This window comes from Manihot esculenta, chromosome 7, assembly GCF_001659605.2.
Source record: "Manihot esculenta cultivar AM560-2 chromosome 7, M.esculenta_v8, whole genome shotgun sequence".
In the NCBI taxonomy this organism is placed as follows: domain Eukaryota; kingdom Viridiplantae; phylum Streptophyta; class Magnoliopsida; order Malpighiales; family Euphorbiaceae; genus Manihot; species Manihot esculenta.
In genome coordinates, this window is record NC_035167.2 from 6,488,262 (window position 1) to 6,508,512 (window position 20,251).

The window sequence follows — 20,251 nt, forward strand, 5'->3', positions numbered from 1 at the left end:
CAATCCTTATTAGAAGCCAACGAGAGACATATGTTAACGCTACAAACAATATGGTCATTGATCGAATAATTGTCTAGAATGTAGAGGAGTTAATAATGATCGTCGACAAGTTAATGTGGTTGAGTAGGTGGATGAACCTGAGGAGGAAGTGGATGATGATGATGGATCTATTGTTGATTCTGAAGATGGAGATGTCACCTATGTGGTGAAGAAAATCTTATGCTCGACAAAACAGGAGGATGAGACGCAAAGAAGGAAGATTTTCCAAGCAAAGTTTCGAGTAGGAGAGGCAATTTGCAGGCTAATTATAGATAGCTGCAGTTGTGAGAATCTGATAACTAAGCAATTAGTGGAAAAATTACAGTTGCCTACACAGCCGCACCCTTCGCCATACAAAGTCGGATGGATTAAGGAAGATTTGACAATTGAGGTCAACAGAATCTGCAGCGTGCCTATCTTGATCGGTAAATCTTACATTGAACCTATTAGTTGTGATGTTGAGGATATGGATTGCTGTGGAATTTTGCTAGGTCACCCTTGGCAGTTCGATATTGATACTTTGCATAAGGGGAAGGAGAATTCATACATGTTCACATGGAATCAAAAGAAAGTTACTATTTTGCCTTCCGGTTCTGCGAAACATTCTAAAATGGAAGGGAAGAATGCTATTGTTGTTTCCATAGAAGTGCAGAGGCTATTAGGTGCAGTTGAAAAATTTGGAGGCACACTGGCTTTATTAGTAAGAGCAAAAGATGTAATGGAGGATGCACCATCTTTACCACCACCCATCAAAGAGCTATTGGAAGAGTTTTCTAAGTTAGTGGAGGAATCCTCCAAGCTTCCACCTCTGTGAGATATTCAACATCAAATTGATCTCATTCCTAGATCAAAATTATTGAATTTGCCTCATTACAAGATGAGTCCAAAGGAGAGTGAAATCCTCCAAGAACAAATTGAAGAATTATTGAAGAAGGAGCATATTAGGGAGAGCATTAGCCCCTACGGAGTACCTGCCCTATTAGTTCTAAAGAAAGAGGGACTTGGAGAATGTGTGTGGATAGCAGGGTCATCAACAAAATTACAATTTAGTATCGATTTCCTATTCCACGAATGGAAGACATGTTGGATCAGCTATCCAGGTTTAAAGTCTTCTCTAAGATCGATCTTAAAAGCGGCTATCACCAAGTTCGGATTAAGGAGGGAGATGAATGGAAGACAGCCTTCAAGACTAAGGAAGGCTTGTTATGAGTGGCTAGTTATGCCCTTTGGTTTGACGAATGCACCTAGCACTTTTATGCAACTTATGAACCAGGTTTTGCGTCCTTTCTTATGCAAATTTGTGGTTGTTTATTTTGATGACATCTTAATTTTTAGTTGCAGCGAAGAAAAATATTTACAGTATCTCCATCAAGTCATGACAGCCTTGCAAGAAAGTGAGCTGGTTATTAATATTAAAAAATGCATTTATATGACAGAGCACGTTCTATTTCTGGGATTCATTATTAGTACAGAAAGAATACATGTTGATGAGAAGAAGGTAGATGCAATACGGAATTGACCCATCCCCAAAACTATTTTTGAAGTTCGCAGCTTTCATGACCTTACTACTTTTTATCGATGGTTTATAAAAAATTTCAGCAGCATCGTTGCCCCTATCATAGATTGCTTGAAGAAAGAGAGAGTGTAGAAATTTGCTTGGACTGACACTGCCAACAAGAGATTTGAAGAGATTAAAGATAAGCTTACTTCTGCCCCTATTATTGTTCTACCCGATTTTGATAAACTGCTTGAGGTTGAATGTGATGCTTGTGGAGTTGGGATTGACGGAGTGTTGTCACAGTCTAAAAGGCTTATTGCCTTCTTTAGTGAGAAACTGAATGAAGCTAGGAAGAAGTGGTCTACTTATGAGCAGGAGTTGTATGCAGTATTCCAGGCTTTTAAAACTTAAAAACAGTATCTGATAGGGCGAGGGTTTATTATTTACACAGATCATCAATCTTTGATCCACTTTAAAACTAAAAAACATGTGAATAAGATGCATTCTTGATGGGCAACTTATTTTAGAGGCTTTTATTATGTCATAAAATATAAGGCTGACCATAGTAATAAGGTGGCAGATGCTTTAAGTAGGAGCGCTGCTCTATTGATTACAGTTAATCAGAATGTTGTAGGTTGAAGGATTTATATGCTACAGATGATAACTTTGCTGATATATGGGCTAGAGTCCAGGCTCACCAGCCTGCTGATGGGTTCTTGATACATGATGGCTTTCTTTTTATGGAGAATAGATTATGCATTCCTCAATCTTCTCTGTGGAAAAAACTGATTCGGGCGGTCCATGGAGGAGGTTTGAGTGGTCATTTTGGGCGGATAAGACTATTGCTGGATTGAAGGAGCGTTTTTACTGGCTAAAATTAAAAAAGGATACAGGTCGAATGGTCTAGAGGTGTTCAGTTTATCAAACTCAGAAGGGTCATTCGCAGAATACGGGCTTATACACTCCACTGCCTATTCCGGCATAGTCTTGGAAGGACTTGTTTATGGATTTTGTTCTTGGTCTTCCACATACTCAATATGGATCTGATTCTATTTTTGTTGTTATTGACAGGTTCTCTAAAATAGCGCATTTCATCCATTGCAAGAAAACTAATGATGCTCCTCATGTTGCAAAACTGTTTTTTCAGGAGGTTGTTCGCTTTTATGGCGTCCCTAAGACCATTACTTCTGACAAAGATGTGAAGTTTCTAGCTCACTTCTGGGTGATTTTATGGAAGCGTTTTGGAACTGAACTTTGATACAGCAGTGCTGCCCATCCCCAAACTAATGGACAAACTGAAGTGGTAAACCGCACGCTTGGCAATCTTCTGCACTGCATCTGCAGTAATAAGAAAACTGATTGGGATCTTGCTCTTGCTCAAGTAGAATTTGCTTACAATAGTGTTGTCCACAGCTCTACAAAGATGTCATCGTTTGCAGTTGTATACAAGAAAGTCCCAGCGCATACAGTTGACCTTATTGCCCTTCCTACAGGTCCTCACAACAGTATTGCAACAAGCAACTTAGCAAAGCAGCATGTGAATGTTTTCAAACAGGTACAACAATGCCTTACAGAAGCCAATGACAAATATAAAGCTACAGTTGATAAACATAGGCGTTTCAAGTCCTTCAATGTCGGTGACCAAGTTATGGTGTATTTACGCAAGGAGCGTGGTAGAGAACAGAAAATTCTTGATGCCAAGAAGATTGGTCCATTTCGGATCATTCAGAAGATTAATGACAATGCCTATATTCTTAACCTCCCCAATGAAATGAAAATTTCAAAGACGTTTAATGTGACGGATCTATTTCAGTACTACCCTGCTGATGACAACTCGAGGTCGAGTTCTTTACAAGTGGAAGGGAATGACACGGAGCAACTAGCCTTGGACTTTACGCTAGACTTGGATCGGTCCTAACTTTTGTTATCAACGTTCGATGGAGACCCACGATAGCTTTTCAAAAAGAAAATTTCAAAACGCACGATTTTCAAAAGTGTGACGAGAGCTGCAGGCCTAGTCACAAAGTTTGATATGGAAATTCTATCGTTTAGGGGATAATTTTACATTTTAATTATTTTTTGAATATTTTTATAATTTTGCATATTAGGGATTTTTTTCTATTATAAATAGCCTTCCTTAACTATTAGAGACTCACTTTTCAATATTTGAAAATTTTCAATAAGAGTTTTCGGCTTTTAGCTTATCTTTTCTCTTATATCGTCTTAACCAAACGATATTAGTTAAAACTCTTGACAGAGTCTAATTAGTCCTTTATCAAAAAAAAATAATTAAATTTTAAAGTTTTCGAATTTGGATTCCATTAGGTGCCCTACAGCGTCCCTAAATGTAATAGGTGAATTTAAAGTTGTGTTCATAATAAATTAATGTTTAATGAAATTTAAATTATGATATTGGTTTATTGTATTTAACTAAACAAATAAATTAATTAAAACAGTTATAGGAACACATAAATTATTGTGATAAGCAACCCACAAATAGTAAAAGAATAATACAAAATTTTAATGTTCACCCTCTCAACATAGGGTTACATCTATGCGTATCCATTTTCCACTATCCATAATAAAACAATCAATTATAAGCTAAGCATCTACCCATCAATCCATTACATCCTATAATCCCACACTACAAAATGTTTAGGTAAATATACTAGTTATTTCCTCTTAGTTTCCTTTAGAAAGAATCCAATATATTTATTATAACTACATTATACATCACAAGGATGTCTTTCAAACTATATGGGCAAAACTCTTCTTCGCCTTAATCTGAAGCATCTCTCTCACTATAATATATTGATTATTCTCTCTCAGTCTCCTCTAGGAATAACCCAATATATTTATTATAACTACAATATAACATGATGGATAAGAGTCCCTTTTCACAATATGTAAGAGCTCCTCTATGCAATGGCCAAAAATCAAATACTTTTTCAACTATACTTCTATTTAGAGTGTTAGACCCTTCAGTCTTCATCAAACTAGGAATCTCATTTAATTTATGAATAATACATAAATAAGAGATCTACCTTATTTAAACCTCATAAATATTTCACAGAAAAGAGCATCTCACTAGGATTATTAGGAAAGAGTATCCCACTAGGATTATGAATCATAAATATAATAATTTCTACCTTGATTCAAAATCCACCCACCATAACATGCCTGGCGTGTCTTCAATCATCATACTTTCGTACTTGAGCTTGAGCCTTTCAAATCTTGGTGGTCATATCACAAGAGTACTACAACTAACTCTCATGATTCCACCTTAATTTTATGCTTATCATTATTGACATCATGAATATTTTGATACTATAAACCTCAACTCTAATACTAATTTGTTGCGATAATTAACTCATAGATAATAAAAAAAAACAACACAAAATTTTAATGTGGTTCATCCTCTCAACATTGGGTGGCTAATTCTCTTGCAAAACAAGGTGTTTATAGGAGGGGGGACTTCATTGCTTGGCTATAACTGTGTTTTTTCCTGTTTTCTTGTGCTTTTTGTTACATTATCTCTTCCTTTGTTTTCTTTTAGCTGTTTGTTTTGTTTTGTTTTGTTTTTGGCTAGTTAAGATTGTGGCTTTTGGATCTGTATTTTCTGGTTCTTTAGGTTTTTCACTTAGCATGTAAAAGCCTAGGTATAGGTGTTTTGGGTTTTTGGATTAGTGGTGTGTGCCATGCTAAGTTTTTTTTGGTTTCTAATATACATATCTTATATATAAAAAGTAGATTACATCCACAAGCATCCATCTTCCACTATCCATAATAAAATCACAAGCTCAAGTATCTACCCATCAACCCATTATACCCTATTAATCCCACACTCTAAACTACTCATGGTAAATATATTAGTTATTCTCTATAAACAACCTAATATATTTACTATACCTACATTATACACTATAAAGAGTGTCTTCACCTGCATGGGCAGAGGCCTTTTTTTACATTAGATTGAAGTCTCTTTCTCATTATAATAAATTGTTCATGGTAAATGTATTAATTATTCCCTCCCAGTCTCCTCTAAAAATGGCCTAATATGTTTATTATAACTACAATACACCACGACAGGCAAAAGTCAATTTCCACAATGGGCAAGGTAAAAACCAAATACACTATCAATCATATTCCTATTTATAGTGTTAACCCTTCCGTTATAATCTAATTAGAAATCTCATCCAACTTAGAAAACACATAAAATCTACCTTATCTAAACCTTTATTTATTAAAAAAATAAAATTTTCACTTTAATTAGAAAAGAGTATTCCACCAGAGTTATGAGTCATAAACATAACACAAGTATATCACTATTAGAGTGATACATTAATAGATAATACATCTTAAGTGAACTTTTTTGACTCCATTGTATTTTATTTAAATAAAAAAACTATTTAGGAATACTAATTTTTTAGATTAGGTGTAAAATTATTCTTAAAAAAAATGGACTTTCAAGTTTGATAAGTTTAATAAATTTTGAAAGAAATAACAGTGGTTTAAAAATTAAGAAGTGGAAACTTAAAAGTAAATTTGCATGAGAAAATTAAATTTAGCTTGAATTTATAAAATTGACCTTGGGCCTCTAAATTTAAAATTTCTGGAGAAATGATTAAAATATTTTTTTTAAAGAAATTAAATAAAATTTAAAAGCACGCTACATTGTGATAAATGAAAGCCATGTTTTTAGAAAATGTTGAAAATGAGAATTTTTAATTTTACTTTTTTCAAAATAGGATATACAGCCTTCATTTTTTTTTTCTAATTATATGTATCTTAATAATTATTCATACAGAATCGATCTATTAAGGGGTAAAAGTATTACCAAACAATTATGTATTTCATTCGTAAAAATGGAACCTTCGACCTCAATTAAAAAAAAACATGTCGAACCACTTCTTTGTATACATTATCTCAACTTATTAAAGCCAATTCAGGACAAAAATATGAAAATAAATATCTTATCAAAAATATTATTTTTTATTTTTATAACTCTATATTATTAGTAATTAAAAGAGACAATATAATTTAAAAAAATACTTATTTAAATGGAGTCTAGATTCTATGGGCAATATAATATAAATGTGAATTACCAATATTTAATAAACTCTATTTCTAGAATTGTAAACATAATTATAAAAGAGTTATCATTCATTTCATATAGGCTTTGACGAGCGCTAAAAAATGACAACTCACTCCTCAGCAATTTCATCATTAGAATTTAGATAATTGAGAATATTATGCGTGCAACATTCAAATTTATTTCCTTTGATGTAAAATAAATAAATAAATGAATTGTTAACACAATATCGTTATAAAAATTTACAATATCATTAGATAAAATAAGTATTTTACTGATCGTAAACCTTACTAGAATTCACACGATTAGTATATCTCCCAATTTCAACTTGTGATAAGATTTTATTGTCTTGTCGCTTGCTCATACACTCGTATGTTTAATATATTTTATTATGTGATGGTTAATGTTAATGAAGAATCACTTATTTGGAGTTATTTACTAAAATAATATTATTTATAAAATAATTTATAAATTTAATGTGATTTAAAAGCTAATGACGAAAGTAATATTGGCTTGAAAAAAATGCCATTTGAAGTGGCCTCTTGTACTACAACGTGGAGTCCGTCTTATATGCTGTAGATTTCTACGGATATCATCTTGTTGTCTGTGTGGAGCAACTTCTCCCTCTCTTCCTAAATCTGTGTTTCTGCCGTTCACTAGTTTGGTGTTCTTGTAAAGAAGAAAATTTAAAAATTTGTTGACCTATGATGGATTGGTAAAAGTTACTAAAAGAATGTCTTGCAGAGAAAGTTGCTTCTGTATTAAAATGCGTTGAAGGAGATGCATGAAAAGCTGGTATAATATATTGATATGATATTGTCACACCATAGAATTAAGATACACTTGGTGATGGTGCCATCGTAGCACTAAAATTAATTATATGATATTGTTTTTCATTACCAAAATTAAAGTGTGTAAATTCCGCTTAGTTGATGAACTACGCATTAAAGATTAAAATGATACCCATATTATGGTGGAGGGACTTGCAGTACATTTTCTCATGGTGGCACATCAACTGGTTCATGCCTCTTTAACATACTTCGTCTCCCCTTTCATCGTTGTTTGAATAGAGGATTAACATGAGATATTTTTGTAGGAGGAGGACAAATATATAGTCGATATGTGATTTTCCTCATTTATTGCCCCTAACATGCTGAAAAACCCTCTGCCGAATCGAAGGATGAGATCGAGAGGATGATTCTGGTAGGTTGTATATATCATGGAGTTCATTAGCCTGTAAGAAATAGAAATTATTAGCCTTGTGATAAAATATAAAAATGCCACATTGAGGAAAGTAGTTCAGAATTAAAGGAAAATATTGTGACTCCAAGCTGTGTACCTTCTAGAGAAATCCTATTCTTTAGATAAACCATTGTATATATGTTAAGCATGGTCCTAATGGTTGTTGTAAGAGAGGACCAGCAGCAACAGGTATATATCGATCATTCCATATATTAATATAATATATATGTCTAATCGATTAATTATTATTGAATTGACCACGTCGATCAATAGTATGTAAGGAATCATCCTACTATGGGGCCAAAGGGATTGGTCGAGCCATACCAAATTGGCAGATACAACAATTTAGTTGATGTCATTCTATGATGTGGAGGCATAAAAGTGGCATAACTGATCTTCAAATACGCATCTCATTTAAATAATAATCGAGCTAATCATTCTCAATTGATTGATATGGTTCCCAAATTATCTACAACTCACACAAAGGGTATTAAAGGAAACAATAAAAAAAAATTTAATTAAATATACATAAGATTTTTTATTTACATTTATATTACCTAATGTGGACGTTATTGATCTAATTGTAGTCGTAGTTGCCCTAACAAATGTTTAGGTGTTTGAGCTGTCCTTGATTGAGCTTTCTACTTAATTAAAAAATATACAAAACAATCAAAATTTATACTTATTATTATTAAAAAATATTTATTAATTAATATATGTAAACAATATCTAAATCCATATAATTTACCTGTAGTCAAAGATAATGGTGTATGGATCTATAGAGCAATTATAGAAATTCTTTTCCATACCCATAGTTACAAAAGCATCATATAACCTCCAATTTGAGATGTCGTTGGATTAGTTGCATGACAAATTTTTTTGTACGACCATGCTAGATAAACTTTCGCCAACTAAAAGTCCCTGTAGTTTATAGATCCTCCAATAGTGGCAAAAATATTAGATGAACGAAATTGTTAATCTTCCTAATAAATATGAGACCTCCAAGATATCTTAGTATGGAACGTACTACAAAATCCATTGTACCTTTTGGAATATCATAAAAATGTTTTGTCAACCGTGCCATAGAAATTCAAGATCTATGTATGACACATTGTAGAGGAATTATTCCTAATAATCGACCACATAAAGCCCCCTAATTATACTTAAAATATCATGTTACTAGTTGGACACCAATAGGCAGACAAATTATAATTGCAATATCTTGTAATGTTATAGTTGTTTGATCGATATTCAAGGTGAAATGTATGAGTTTCTGGCCTCCAACACTCAACTAAAGCAGTGATCACAACATGATCAGCCTCAATTAACCCTATACTTGTAATTGTATAAAAATTCAAAGATCGTAAATATGGAATTAATTAAATATTCACACTTGTATATATTTGAGCATTAGCTACTTATTGTACAACATCCTGACAATTGATTAAATTAAAAATAATATTATTATTTATTTTTTGTAAAATTATAGAAATTTACATATTTGCAAACTTGATAATGTTGAATAAATTCTAATTGATGAATATTTAGCAAACCTGGATTAAGAGGGTCTGGTTGCATAAAATATTGTTGACGGTTATGCAATTGTATGATTCAAGCTGTATTACAAACATGTAATCACTTTTATCCGATATATTTGTGATTCAAGTATAATTACAATCAATAAAATGAAATCAAAATAAATTATTAGAAATACAATAAGTTAACATTCTCATTGTACCATATAAAATCATAGAAATAAAATAACAATAAGATAAAAAAAAATAAATTTAAAATTTCACATAAACTAACACATTTTTCATCTTAAATATTTATTTAGCACCTATCTCTACATATAATTTTATCTCCACAAAAACCATTAAACATAATGTTTAATGCTTTAACATGCATATTTTTTCAAGTCCATCAAATTTTTTCCTAGCAATTTTTCATAATAATTTAACATTTTTTTAAATTATTACCAAATCATTTTATAATATGAAATAACAAAAATTTTAATAAATTATTATCATGGAACATTTTAAAATTTATAGAGATCAAAATATAAATTTTTCAAATGAAATAAAAAATTAAAATGATGTACCTTTAATGCTTCAAAATAAAGACATTTGAAATTAAAAATCAATAACAAATTGCAGTTCCAAATTCTACATATATATATCAAATAAATAAATTATAAAATTTATCATTTGACTTGAGATTGTCATAGTTTCCAACATAAGGGCCGTTATGTTTTGATATAACCAAACATTGTCTTTAATCGGACAATTATAAAGGTTATGATTGAGCATGATAGAAATTATGTAGAGAATATTGAACAATCAAGATAGAATCTGTCCCTCTCTTTGGGAGAGATATCTTCTAGGCCCTTCGATAAGTGAGACTGAGAAATGTATGGCCGTGCTCAAATGAATTGATAGTGTGATCAATATCATTTGATTTTATCAGTTTACTTAGAGATCGAGAAATCATAAGTTTGAACATTATAAGTTTGACATTGACCATAACTTATGTTCAAACTAGATATCGTGTGACAAATGGATTAATACATGTTCTATTTATTAGATTTTATCGGACTATCGATCCTTATATTAGTTGGGTAGTCATAATATCTTGCTAAAAGCTGATTATGATTTATGGGACTCGTAGGACTGGATCTATTGTCAAATAATATGAGTTTATTGGGTCACACAAAAAAAAAATGTTATTGATGTGCTATGTCATATTAATGAACTAAAAACACATTAGTATAATTAATAATAATAAAGATATTATTATTATTAATAATTTAATAAATGAACGAAATAAAAATATGTATCTTTAATACTTTAGAATGAAGACGTATCAAGTTGATGATTATTGATAAATTGTAATTCTAAGTTCTATATATATAAATAAAATAAAACTATATTATAAAACTTTGAGAATTGAAATGAAACTTTAATAAAAGAAAAAATTTGAAAGCATATCTCTCTACTTTTGCACTCTATTTTGCAGCAATAAATTTCAGCTGAGTAGAAATTTATGGGGTTGGAAGCTTTATTCGCAGGCCGAAAACAGTTCCCTCTTCAAAGTCACCTGCCACGTCCTTGGAAAGGAGGGCGATAGACGCTAAAAATGCCAGCGTTATTGGCGTTTTCAATGCCTGATATCACTGAAAACATTACTGATAGTGGTTTTTTTACTGTATTAATCTGTATCTGACGTAGACATTGAAAATGCCACGTAAATGCCACTAAGATCACTTTCTTTTTTTCATCTCTAAACATGATATTAGAAGTGACATTTTTAGAAGCTAACATTATTTTAGTAATTAATTTTAAATTCACATTATATTAATAGTTTTTATTTTTATATTATTTAAATAATTAACCCATCTATTTTGATCAAAATGACCGTAAAAAATTTGAGAGCACGCGAGTATTCGATCGGTTCGATTTTGAATCAAACTGAACTGAATAAATTAAAAATTAAAATTTTAGTATTTATAAAAATCAAATCAAATCGATTTTGATTAGAAATCAAATTAAATCTGATTTAATTTAATTTGATTCGGTTTGATTGATTTAAATTTTTAATAATTTTTTATTTTTTACACTTTATTTTTAATATTTTAAAATTTAATTAGAATATTTTAATTTTAATACAATTTAATCTCTATATTATTAAAAATAATATATTATTATCACTAATCGGTTTGATTTAATTTTTTTGATTTTTTTCTGATCAAAACTGAACAGATCCAAAATAACTGAAAATTTTAAAATTAAAAATCGAACTAAACTGAAATGAATAAAAAATTAAATTAAAATTTTAAATTAATTAAATTCGGTCAATTTTTTCGATTTAAATCGAATACGACTCGAACAAATTCTTTTAATTTAAAGGGTTAACTTTGATACCTCCTTCTTTTCTTTTTCCTCCATCCTAAATTATAAGTTTTTTTTTTAAATATTTATTAATTTACTAATATGTCCATATGAAAGTGAAAAAATAAAATTCATCAATTTTAAAAATAATTAGTAATATAAGTTTATTTAATTTTATTGTAATAATATCAAACAATATTTTATTATTTAAAAATAATATTAATTGCATTAGATTAGAATTTAACACCTTAATAAAAATACATGAATTTAATTATTATAAAAATTAAATTAAATTTATTTGGTCTTAATAAAAAAATATTAATTTTAATTAGACTTGTTTTAAAAAAATGTATATTATACTTGAGTCCCTGATTTACCCTTTAAAAAACACTTTGAGAAGTGCCCAACTCGCAAGAATTTTTTTTTTCTTTGTAGAACGTTCCGTTTTAATTAAATCGGTGCCGTTTCAGATCCGCACCCGCCACACCTTTGCTCTGATTTCGCAGATCAAGCTTCTGTTTGTGGGAATGGGGGAGGCGATTTGTGGTGAATATTAGTTGGAAATTGGAGTTTCAGTTTCCAATTTGAGTTTCTTCAGCAAGTAATGTTGATTCATTTTTCGGATTGAATCGATATCTTGAACTTGTATCCCCTCTGAGGAACGTGATTTCTCCATTTGCTCTGTCACTCAAATCCAACCAAATGCTCCAATTCTCATAGGCGAGACCTGTTCCTTCCATCATTTAATTTCGATTTTCGATCTCTGAACCAAAGCTATTTGTGCTTTACAAATGGCTTTGGCCGATGTCGCCAAAGCATGCCTTGATTCCTTTAACCAAGTAAGTTCATTTTTATTGCTGTTCTCAAATACTGATAAGAATGTGGAATTCCTTATTCTATTTTGGAAGATGAGGTTTTCATGTCTATTCCAGCTGTTAATTTGAGTAGTTTTGTTATGGAGTATTAATGGTGGGTGCCATAATTTGGCCACAAAGGGCTTGTGGGTCTCAACAAAGTCCATGAAGATGTGAAAGTATCAAATGGGTTTTGGTAGAAACTTGTGAACCATGTAAGAATATGCTGCCACTAGTGTCAGGACCCGCCAAGGATCAGCTTTTGTGGCATTTAATCTTGTGCTCTAGTCATTGATGAACTCACAATCATAAGAAAGCCTTGTTGTTGTTGTTCTTTCTTTTTTTTTTTTTTTTTAATTTTATTTTTTTTTTCTTCTTGTGGTGCTGTAACCAATCTTAGGTTAACCAGGAATAGGAGAAATGGAGTACCACCTTTCAACTGGACTATTACTGATACCAAAATAGACTATATACATTGTAACTTAAAATTATGCTATGTTGAGTGATTTTGAGTAAATTAGATGCAATAGAAGTCCTGCAAAGTGATTGCTTATTTATGTTGGTTTTATTACTCTAAGGAATGGGAAGAAAAAGGATGATTGTAGGACTAAGGAGAGAAGTCCAAAGGTGTCCTGCGTGATCATAGAATCCTTTCCCAGTTTGAAGGAGAATTGTAAAAGACTGCAAGCCAGTTGTCTATGACACATGGCAGTGAGTGGTTGCTAGTGAAAAACTGGCTTGACTATTAAATGATTGTGATAAAGATGTGGATAACAAATGGATGTGGGAAATGTGGGAAAGGATTGGATTGAAAATTAGTGCATTTTAGGAGAGTGAACTATTATTGAGGATGAGTTGAGGGAGGGGTTGGTTTGCCATGGTTTTGACCATATCTCATATAGAACAACAGATGCTCCTGTACAATTAATAGAGCATGGCCAAGAGGAAAATTTGAATAAAACTTGAGAAGACTGAGGATGACTTGGGGTGAGTAGTTGAGAAGAATTGAGCATGTTTAAATCTTTTTGAAATGTGGTCCTGAAAACCAAGTAGAATGGAGGTAAAAAAAATTAAATAGTTGTCACTCAAACTGGAACTTTATTGAGGCTGTATTGAGTTGTAATGATTATTTTCCCTTATATGCTGAAATCTGGTTTCTGGCTGTCTCTAATAATTATTCATTTAAACATTTTGATCCTAGCATCATGCATACTTTTTTTTTTTGGGATCATGCATCGTGCATACTTTGTATTCTCCTGATTATTATTGCTTTTGTATTATGTAAAATATATCATCCGAGTACCCAGGGAGTTCAATTTAATTTATGAGAACACTGCTTTGTTCTTTGTTTTTCAAAAAAAAAAAAAAAAAAAAATTTCAGCATCATGTTTTTGGCTATTTGTGAATACCTTGTATATTAGGAGCTATTTCTACTTAGTTTCAATTTTCCCTTTCTTTTCTATTTAAAGGGCTTCACATGTATGCTTACGTGTCTATACTTACAATGATTGGGATCATCCCCTTGCCTTCCTAACTTTATAATTTCTTATAAATGATCACACTGTTTATCCATTTTTTGTAAAGTTTCCTTTAAGATTCATTTCCTCTAATTGCTTTTTAGATATCAGAAAATATTGAAGGTGCCATTCTTTACCTGGATTCTGGATGCACAGAGAGTTTCCAATATGCTGGAGTCTTTTCTAAGTTATTAGACCTTGGAGTTCGAGCTGTTTGTAGCCTTGAAAACCTGTGTTCCCTTGATGTGGTGAGGATTTTCATTTTGCTGTTTGTTTCACCATATCATATGAAAATTTTGCTTGACAAAGAAGACAAAAGACAAAAATTGAGAAAAATATTGTGATTCATCAATACATGGTAATAAAGTGTATAATGTGTGCAAATATAGAAGGATATTTTTAGCATGTAAAAATGGTAAACAGTAGATGAAAAACCGCATGAAATGAACAAAGTTGCCACTTTTATTTTTTCAATGTAATAGTCTTACTGATCAAATGGTTTATGCATAAGATGGAAAAGTTTTACCATTTTAGTATTAAGGCATGCTATACATAGAACATGAGCAGAATAAGTGAACAAAGAAAAGGGGTAATATAGCATTAGATGCCATCCATAATCCTCCATGTTGCCAGTTTTTCATTTCTGATGTGAAACTGATATAATTTCATTTGAGTATTTTAATCTAGAACCTCAGAAGGTTGTAATAATCTATACTGTTTATTTATCCAGGTAGTTAATTGGAGTGCAAATTCTGATCCTGCAACCAAAATTGTTGTTATTACATCCCGTCTGCTCAGTGATGCACATCGGTATATCTTACGTTGTCTAAGCACACATCAATATGTTCAACATTTTACAGTATACACATCCATCTCAGAGGTACTTCACTGGCATTATAGTTTTTGTTTGCTTTGGTTTTCCTTTTGTTTATTGATTGAATTCCATTGAACTGGAGTGGGCTAGTTGTTTTGCTCTAGTTTCCTATGCCATCTACAAGTGATGAACTTGCTAGCTTATTCTTTTGCTTGCTACTCTCATTCATGTTTTGTAATCTGTGTTTAGAATCTATTTTCCATACTATTACTTTATATATCTAAATAAGTTTGGGAAACATCGTATATTTGATCATCAATATCCTGCCCTGAGTTTAATTTTCAATAAATTGTATATGACTGAAAGCTACGTGAGAGATGAAGGCAATTCTCATTTTCTTGCTCTGACATGAGAACAACGCCCCTCCCTTCATCTTTTCTCCTTTTCCTTCAGTTGTTGCCCTCTTATGTTTATTGATCGCATTTGAGGAATAAAAAATTAAAATTATCTGTTTCTGATCAAAAGGCTGAGGAGGGGAGAAAATAAAATAAGAAAACAAGGCTGGCTTCTGAAAGGGTTTCTTGATGCCTATGAAGATAAGATGAGGGGAATTCTTTAGATTGTTTGGCCTCCTACAACAAATAATGTGATGGGATTCAATTTCAATACATGTTGAATGTTTGAAAAGGACAAAAAGGAGGCAAGTATTGAAATGGATGGAGAAAAATCAGGATAATATGCTTAACAACTTCTTAATGGAGAATTAGATCTAGATGGGGCTGGATCATCAGTACTGGTATATGCAGCCTGTAGCACTCATGTGACAAAGGCTTCGTAAAGTTAGAGTGTCTTTCTCATTGCTTCTATGCATATGGATATACATTATCTATTAGCAGCATTGGCAATTGAAGAATTATTTTTCCCCCTTTTATAGGAGCAAGTAATCACTTTCCCCGCTGTATACCTAATAGGATTATTTTAAATTGTTTGGATTTGTTTAAAATAAACAAAAGAGTTTTTCCCTATTAATGGTTCATAAAATTGTGGAGGATAACTACTGTAAATATTTTTTAATCTCAATAATTTTGTGCTTTTCAGTACAATGGTTTTCTTCCATTGTCCATTTTATTTATCTGGCCTTTTGATTGTATCTTTGAGTTAAAAACATTGGCATCCCTTTCTCACTAATCTTGTGTAGAAGAGGGAAAACTGCTATTTTCTTTGAAATGCCAAGTACAGTTAATAACCAAAGAAGAAGGAAAATGACCAATTTGCCAGAATTATAACAGACTTGATTTGTCAGTAGCCTGTTTTCCAGAGTTCATATGCCTTATTCAATTCTTTCAAAGTCATTGGGTCCTTTTTCTTGTTCGAGAAGATCTTCCCTTCATCCACTCCATCCCGAAAAGTAACTAGGGCAAATTCAGTTATGTTTTCATTTTTCAATTGAATACTTTCGTTTTCTTTTTTTGGAGAAGATTCTTATTTTTACAAAACATATGCTAGTCCAACCACGATTTTATAATAAGAACAAGAGTTCTTTCTCAACCAACCTTTTGCCTTCATTCTTCACGAAGCATAAAGATTTTTTACAAGTTTGAATTTGTTCATTTGGAATCTGGATTATTTTACTTCATTTTTATTTATTTATTTAGTTAGTTATATTATTTTTCCCTCTTTTTTCTATGGGATCAAACCTATGGGATTTAAGGAATAACAAAAGGGAAAAAAAAAAAAAAAAGTAGGGTGCTCTAATGAGGCTACATTAGTTTACATAACCTGTGGAATTCTGAATTTAATATGAAATCAAATATTGAAAACAAGTCTTAAACAAAAAGTTTTTTTTAAAAAGAATCTTCTAAAGATCTTTGGCTATCAGTTCTTGCTTATTCTTCCTCTGTTGCTTATTCTTCTTGGTTGAAAAGAAGGTGTATTTGCCAATTGTAGATAGCTCATTCAGCATATCCTGATTCACCTCTGGGACCTGATGCATTCCGTGAATATGAATCCTTGCTTCTTCAAGATTATGAGGAACTTATTAAGAAAAGCGGAACAAAATCTGGACTCTCAAAAGATAGTGACTTCCAAGAAAATACAAACTTTGAAGATGAAGGGTGGTCACATCTCACATCCAGTGAGGAGGAAGCCCCTCACCTTGGAGCAGCTTCAGGAGCCAAAATTTTTTCTGGAGATGACGAGTATCTGGAAGATGCAGGGCACAAGTTGGTTGTTTCAGTGCATCACTTCCCCATGATTTTTTGTCCCTTATCACCTAGAGTCTTTGTCTTGCCTTCAGAGGGTTCAGTTGCTGAGGCATGCTTATCAATGGACCACGAGGATTCAATTAGTCAGGGGTTGCCTTCCATAAGTTCTGGAGTGCCTCCTTATGGCGACGATGTCCCACCTGGCGCACTTCTCACAGCACATTTTCTTTACCATCTAGCTGCAAAGGTGATAAGTTCTATACATGCTTAAACCTAGACATTTTGTTCACTTGCTTGTATAAATTTGTTTTTACTTGTATTTATTATCTTTAGTTGTTTAAGCTAATATCTCTATCCTCAAATATATTACACTTGTAGATATGATCACAATTGGAAAAAAATTGGATCCTGTGAAAGTTGAGATCTTTATACTCTTAAATTCAAAGTTTACTCTCATATATGTACTTTTGAAAAATTATTTGCACTGCGCATATAGGTTTTATAATAGTGAACCAAGTAATATAGAGAGTAACACAACATAAGGAATTATGTGATTCAGCAATGTGTCTACATTATAGAATAGCCATCTGCAATTGTGAAGGAAAGGAATGTAAATGCCTAATATTTGCATTATTGGAAGCATTTGTTTCCTGTACATGCTTATGACTGTAGGGTTTCTTTAAAAGAATAGTCAACTAGTGGAAATTTGTATGTTTTCTTCCTTCTGCTTATTTTATTTTTTTTCCCAGTCTGGTGACAAAGGTTTCTTTTCTAAAATTTGTAGATGGACCTGAAAATGGAAATATATTCCCTTGGGGATCTATCAAAAACTGTTGGAAAGATTATGACAGACATGTCAAGTCTTTATGATGTAGGCCGCCGTAAACGTTCTGCTGGGCTTTTACTCATTGATCGGACACTTGATCTCCTTACTCCATGCTGTCATGGTGATTCACTGATTGATCGCATGTTTTCATCACTGCCCCGAAGAGAAAGAACAACATCTTATTCCCATGTGAAAGGCTCACAAACCCAAGTCAAACTTGGTCCTTCTAACGTAGAGCGTACTCCTCTTAATGTTGAGATACCACTTGCCAACATATTAAGAGAAGGAGCTTCTGAAATAAATAATTCTCAACTTTTAGAAAGGATTGCAGCTTTTCTAGCAGGGTGGGATGACAATAACTCTGCTCATCAAAGTGTAAACTTGGTTAACCTTTGCAATAAAGGTCAGGATGAGAAGTCCCCTCTCTCTGAGATTCAGCTGCTTAATGGGTCCTTTGTTTCTATTGAAACTTTTCGTGGAACACCTTATATGGAAGCTATATTTGACAGAAGAACAAAAGATGGATCATTACTGGTAAGGAAGTGGCTTCAAGAAACTTTGCGCCGGGAAAACATTACTATTAATGTGAAAACTCGTCCTGGTTTTGCTACAAAATCAGAGATGAATCCCATGATTGAAGCATTAGCGAGAAGCCAATCATCATTAATCAGAAACAAAGGAATTATTCAGCTAGCAGCAGCTGTACTAGTTGCCCTTGATGAATCACATTGTGCCAGATGGGATGCATTCATTAGTGCTGAAAAAATATTGAGCGCAAGTGCTGGAGATACAAGCCAGAGTCTTGCGGCTCAAATTGGCGACCTTATCCATAAGAGTACAGTGTTGGCAGCCAGTGGACAGAAAAGCTTGCAAGCATTACTTTCATTTCAAGATGCTCTGTTCCTTATGATTGTCGGATATATTTTAGCTGGTGAGAATTTCCCTACTTCTGGTTCTGGTGGTCCTTTTTCTTGGGAAGAGGAGCATTTTCTGAAAGAAGCTGTTCTGGATGCAATCCTTGAAAATGCGACAGCATCAAAGCTCAAGTTTCTGCACGGTCTAACAGAAGAACTTGAGGCCAACCACAACAGGAAAAAATTGCAAGAAACTAAAGAAACATCACCAGATAAGTTAGATATTGATGATTTTGATGATGATCAGTGGGGCAAATGGGGTGATGAAGAAGAAGAAGATAATAAGAACATAAAGGAACAACAATATGATGACATGCAGCTGAGGCTGGAGTTGCGTGATAGGGTGGATAGCCTTTTCAAATATCTTCACAAGTTATCTTCTCTGAAAAGGAGGAACGTACCATTAAGAGAAGGCACATTCTATTTGGAAAACAACTTAAGTGGTGATCCTGATTCAAATAAAGGCTTACTCTATAAGATCCTAAGAAGTGTCTTGAGCAAAAATGAAGTACCTGGGTTGGAGTACCATTCCTCTACTGTGGGGCGACTTTTTAAAAGTGGCTTCGGAAGATTTGGTCTCGGACAGGCAAGTTGCACTCCCATATATAAGTAGATGATTCTTCCCGTAATATGCTGAACTTGATTTTTGTATTTTGCAGGCAAAACCAAGTCTTGCAGACCAAAATGTAATATTGGTTTTTGTCGTTGGAGGCATCAATGGCACTGAGGTATGAATTTCATGGGCTTTCTGTAACTTCTTTTTTTTATTTTTTCCTGGTTCAATCGGTGCTGTTCTGTGGGATCCTGTCCCACATCCAAAGTGCAAGGAAAAAGATAGTTATATATATATAAATAGAAATTACTAGCTAGCTTATAACTACCATAACCATTTTGGATAAGTGGAAAGTGAGATCCAAAAAGTTACTTTGGGCAGATTTAGATGGACTGTTACATGTTCTTTGTCCTGTATTTGAAGCCATGATATTACTGATAAACCATACAGAATGATTTTCTACTTGATATTTTGCATCAAAGACATCGGCTTGATGAATCATTTTGATTCTTTTGGCTTAACTTTAACATTCTACTCAGCTATGTTCATTTCTTTTATCCTTTGTAAGGTACGGGAAGCTTGGGAGGCAATATCTGAAAGCGGAAGGCCTGACTTGGAATTGATGGTTGGGGGAACAACACTTTTAACTCCTGACAACATGTTTGATTTATTGATGGGGCAGTATAGTTACTTGTGATGATGTATGAGTGGAAAATAAGGGCAAAAAAAAAAAGAAAAAGAAAAGAAATAAAATTCATTAACATTATCATTTCTTTCATATAAAGAACTTTTTTCCTCTTTTCTTTTTGAA

At 32.5% G+C, this 20,251-nt stretch overlaps 2 protein-coding genes across 2 annotated transcripts; both read left to right on the top strand.

Annotated features, from left to right (window-relative positions):
- Positions 1–649: 649 nt before the first annotated feature.
- LOC122723969 lies at positions 650–2,795 on the top strand. The gene is made up of 3 exons (XM_043958103.1): positions 650–849; positions 2,172–2,249; positions 2,609–2,795. The coding sequence occupies exons 1-3, from the start codon at positions 650–652 to the stop codon at positions 2,793–2,795; spliced, it is 465 nt and encodes a 154-aa protein (XP_043814038.1).
- Positions 2,796–12,190: 9,395 nt separating this feature from the next.
- LOC110619507 (sec1 family domain-containing protein MIP3) lies at positions 12,191–20,251 on the top strand. The gene is made up of 7 exons (XM_021763010.2): positions 12,191–12,597; positions 14,234–14,377; positions 14,860–15,009; positions 16,891–17,394; positions 17,932–19,473; positions 19,547–19,615; positions 20,009–20,251. The coding sequence occupies exons 1-7, from the start codon at positions 12,550–12,552 to the stop codon at positions 20,135–20,137; spliced, it is 2,586 nt and encodes an 861-aa protein (XP_021618702.1). The 5' UTR covers positions 12,191–12,549; the 3' UTR covers positions 20,138–20,251.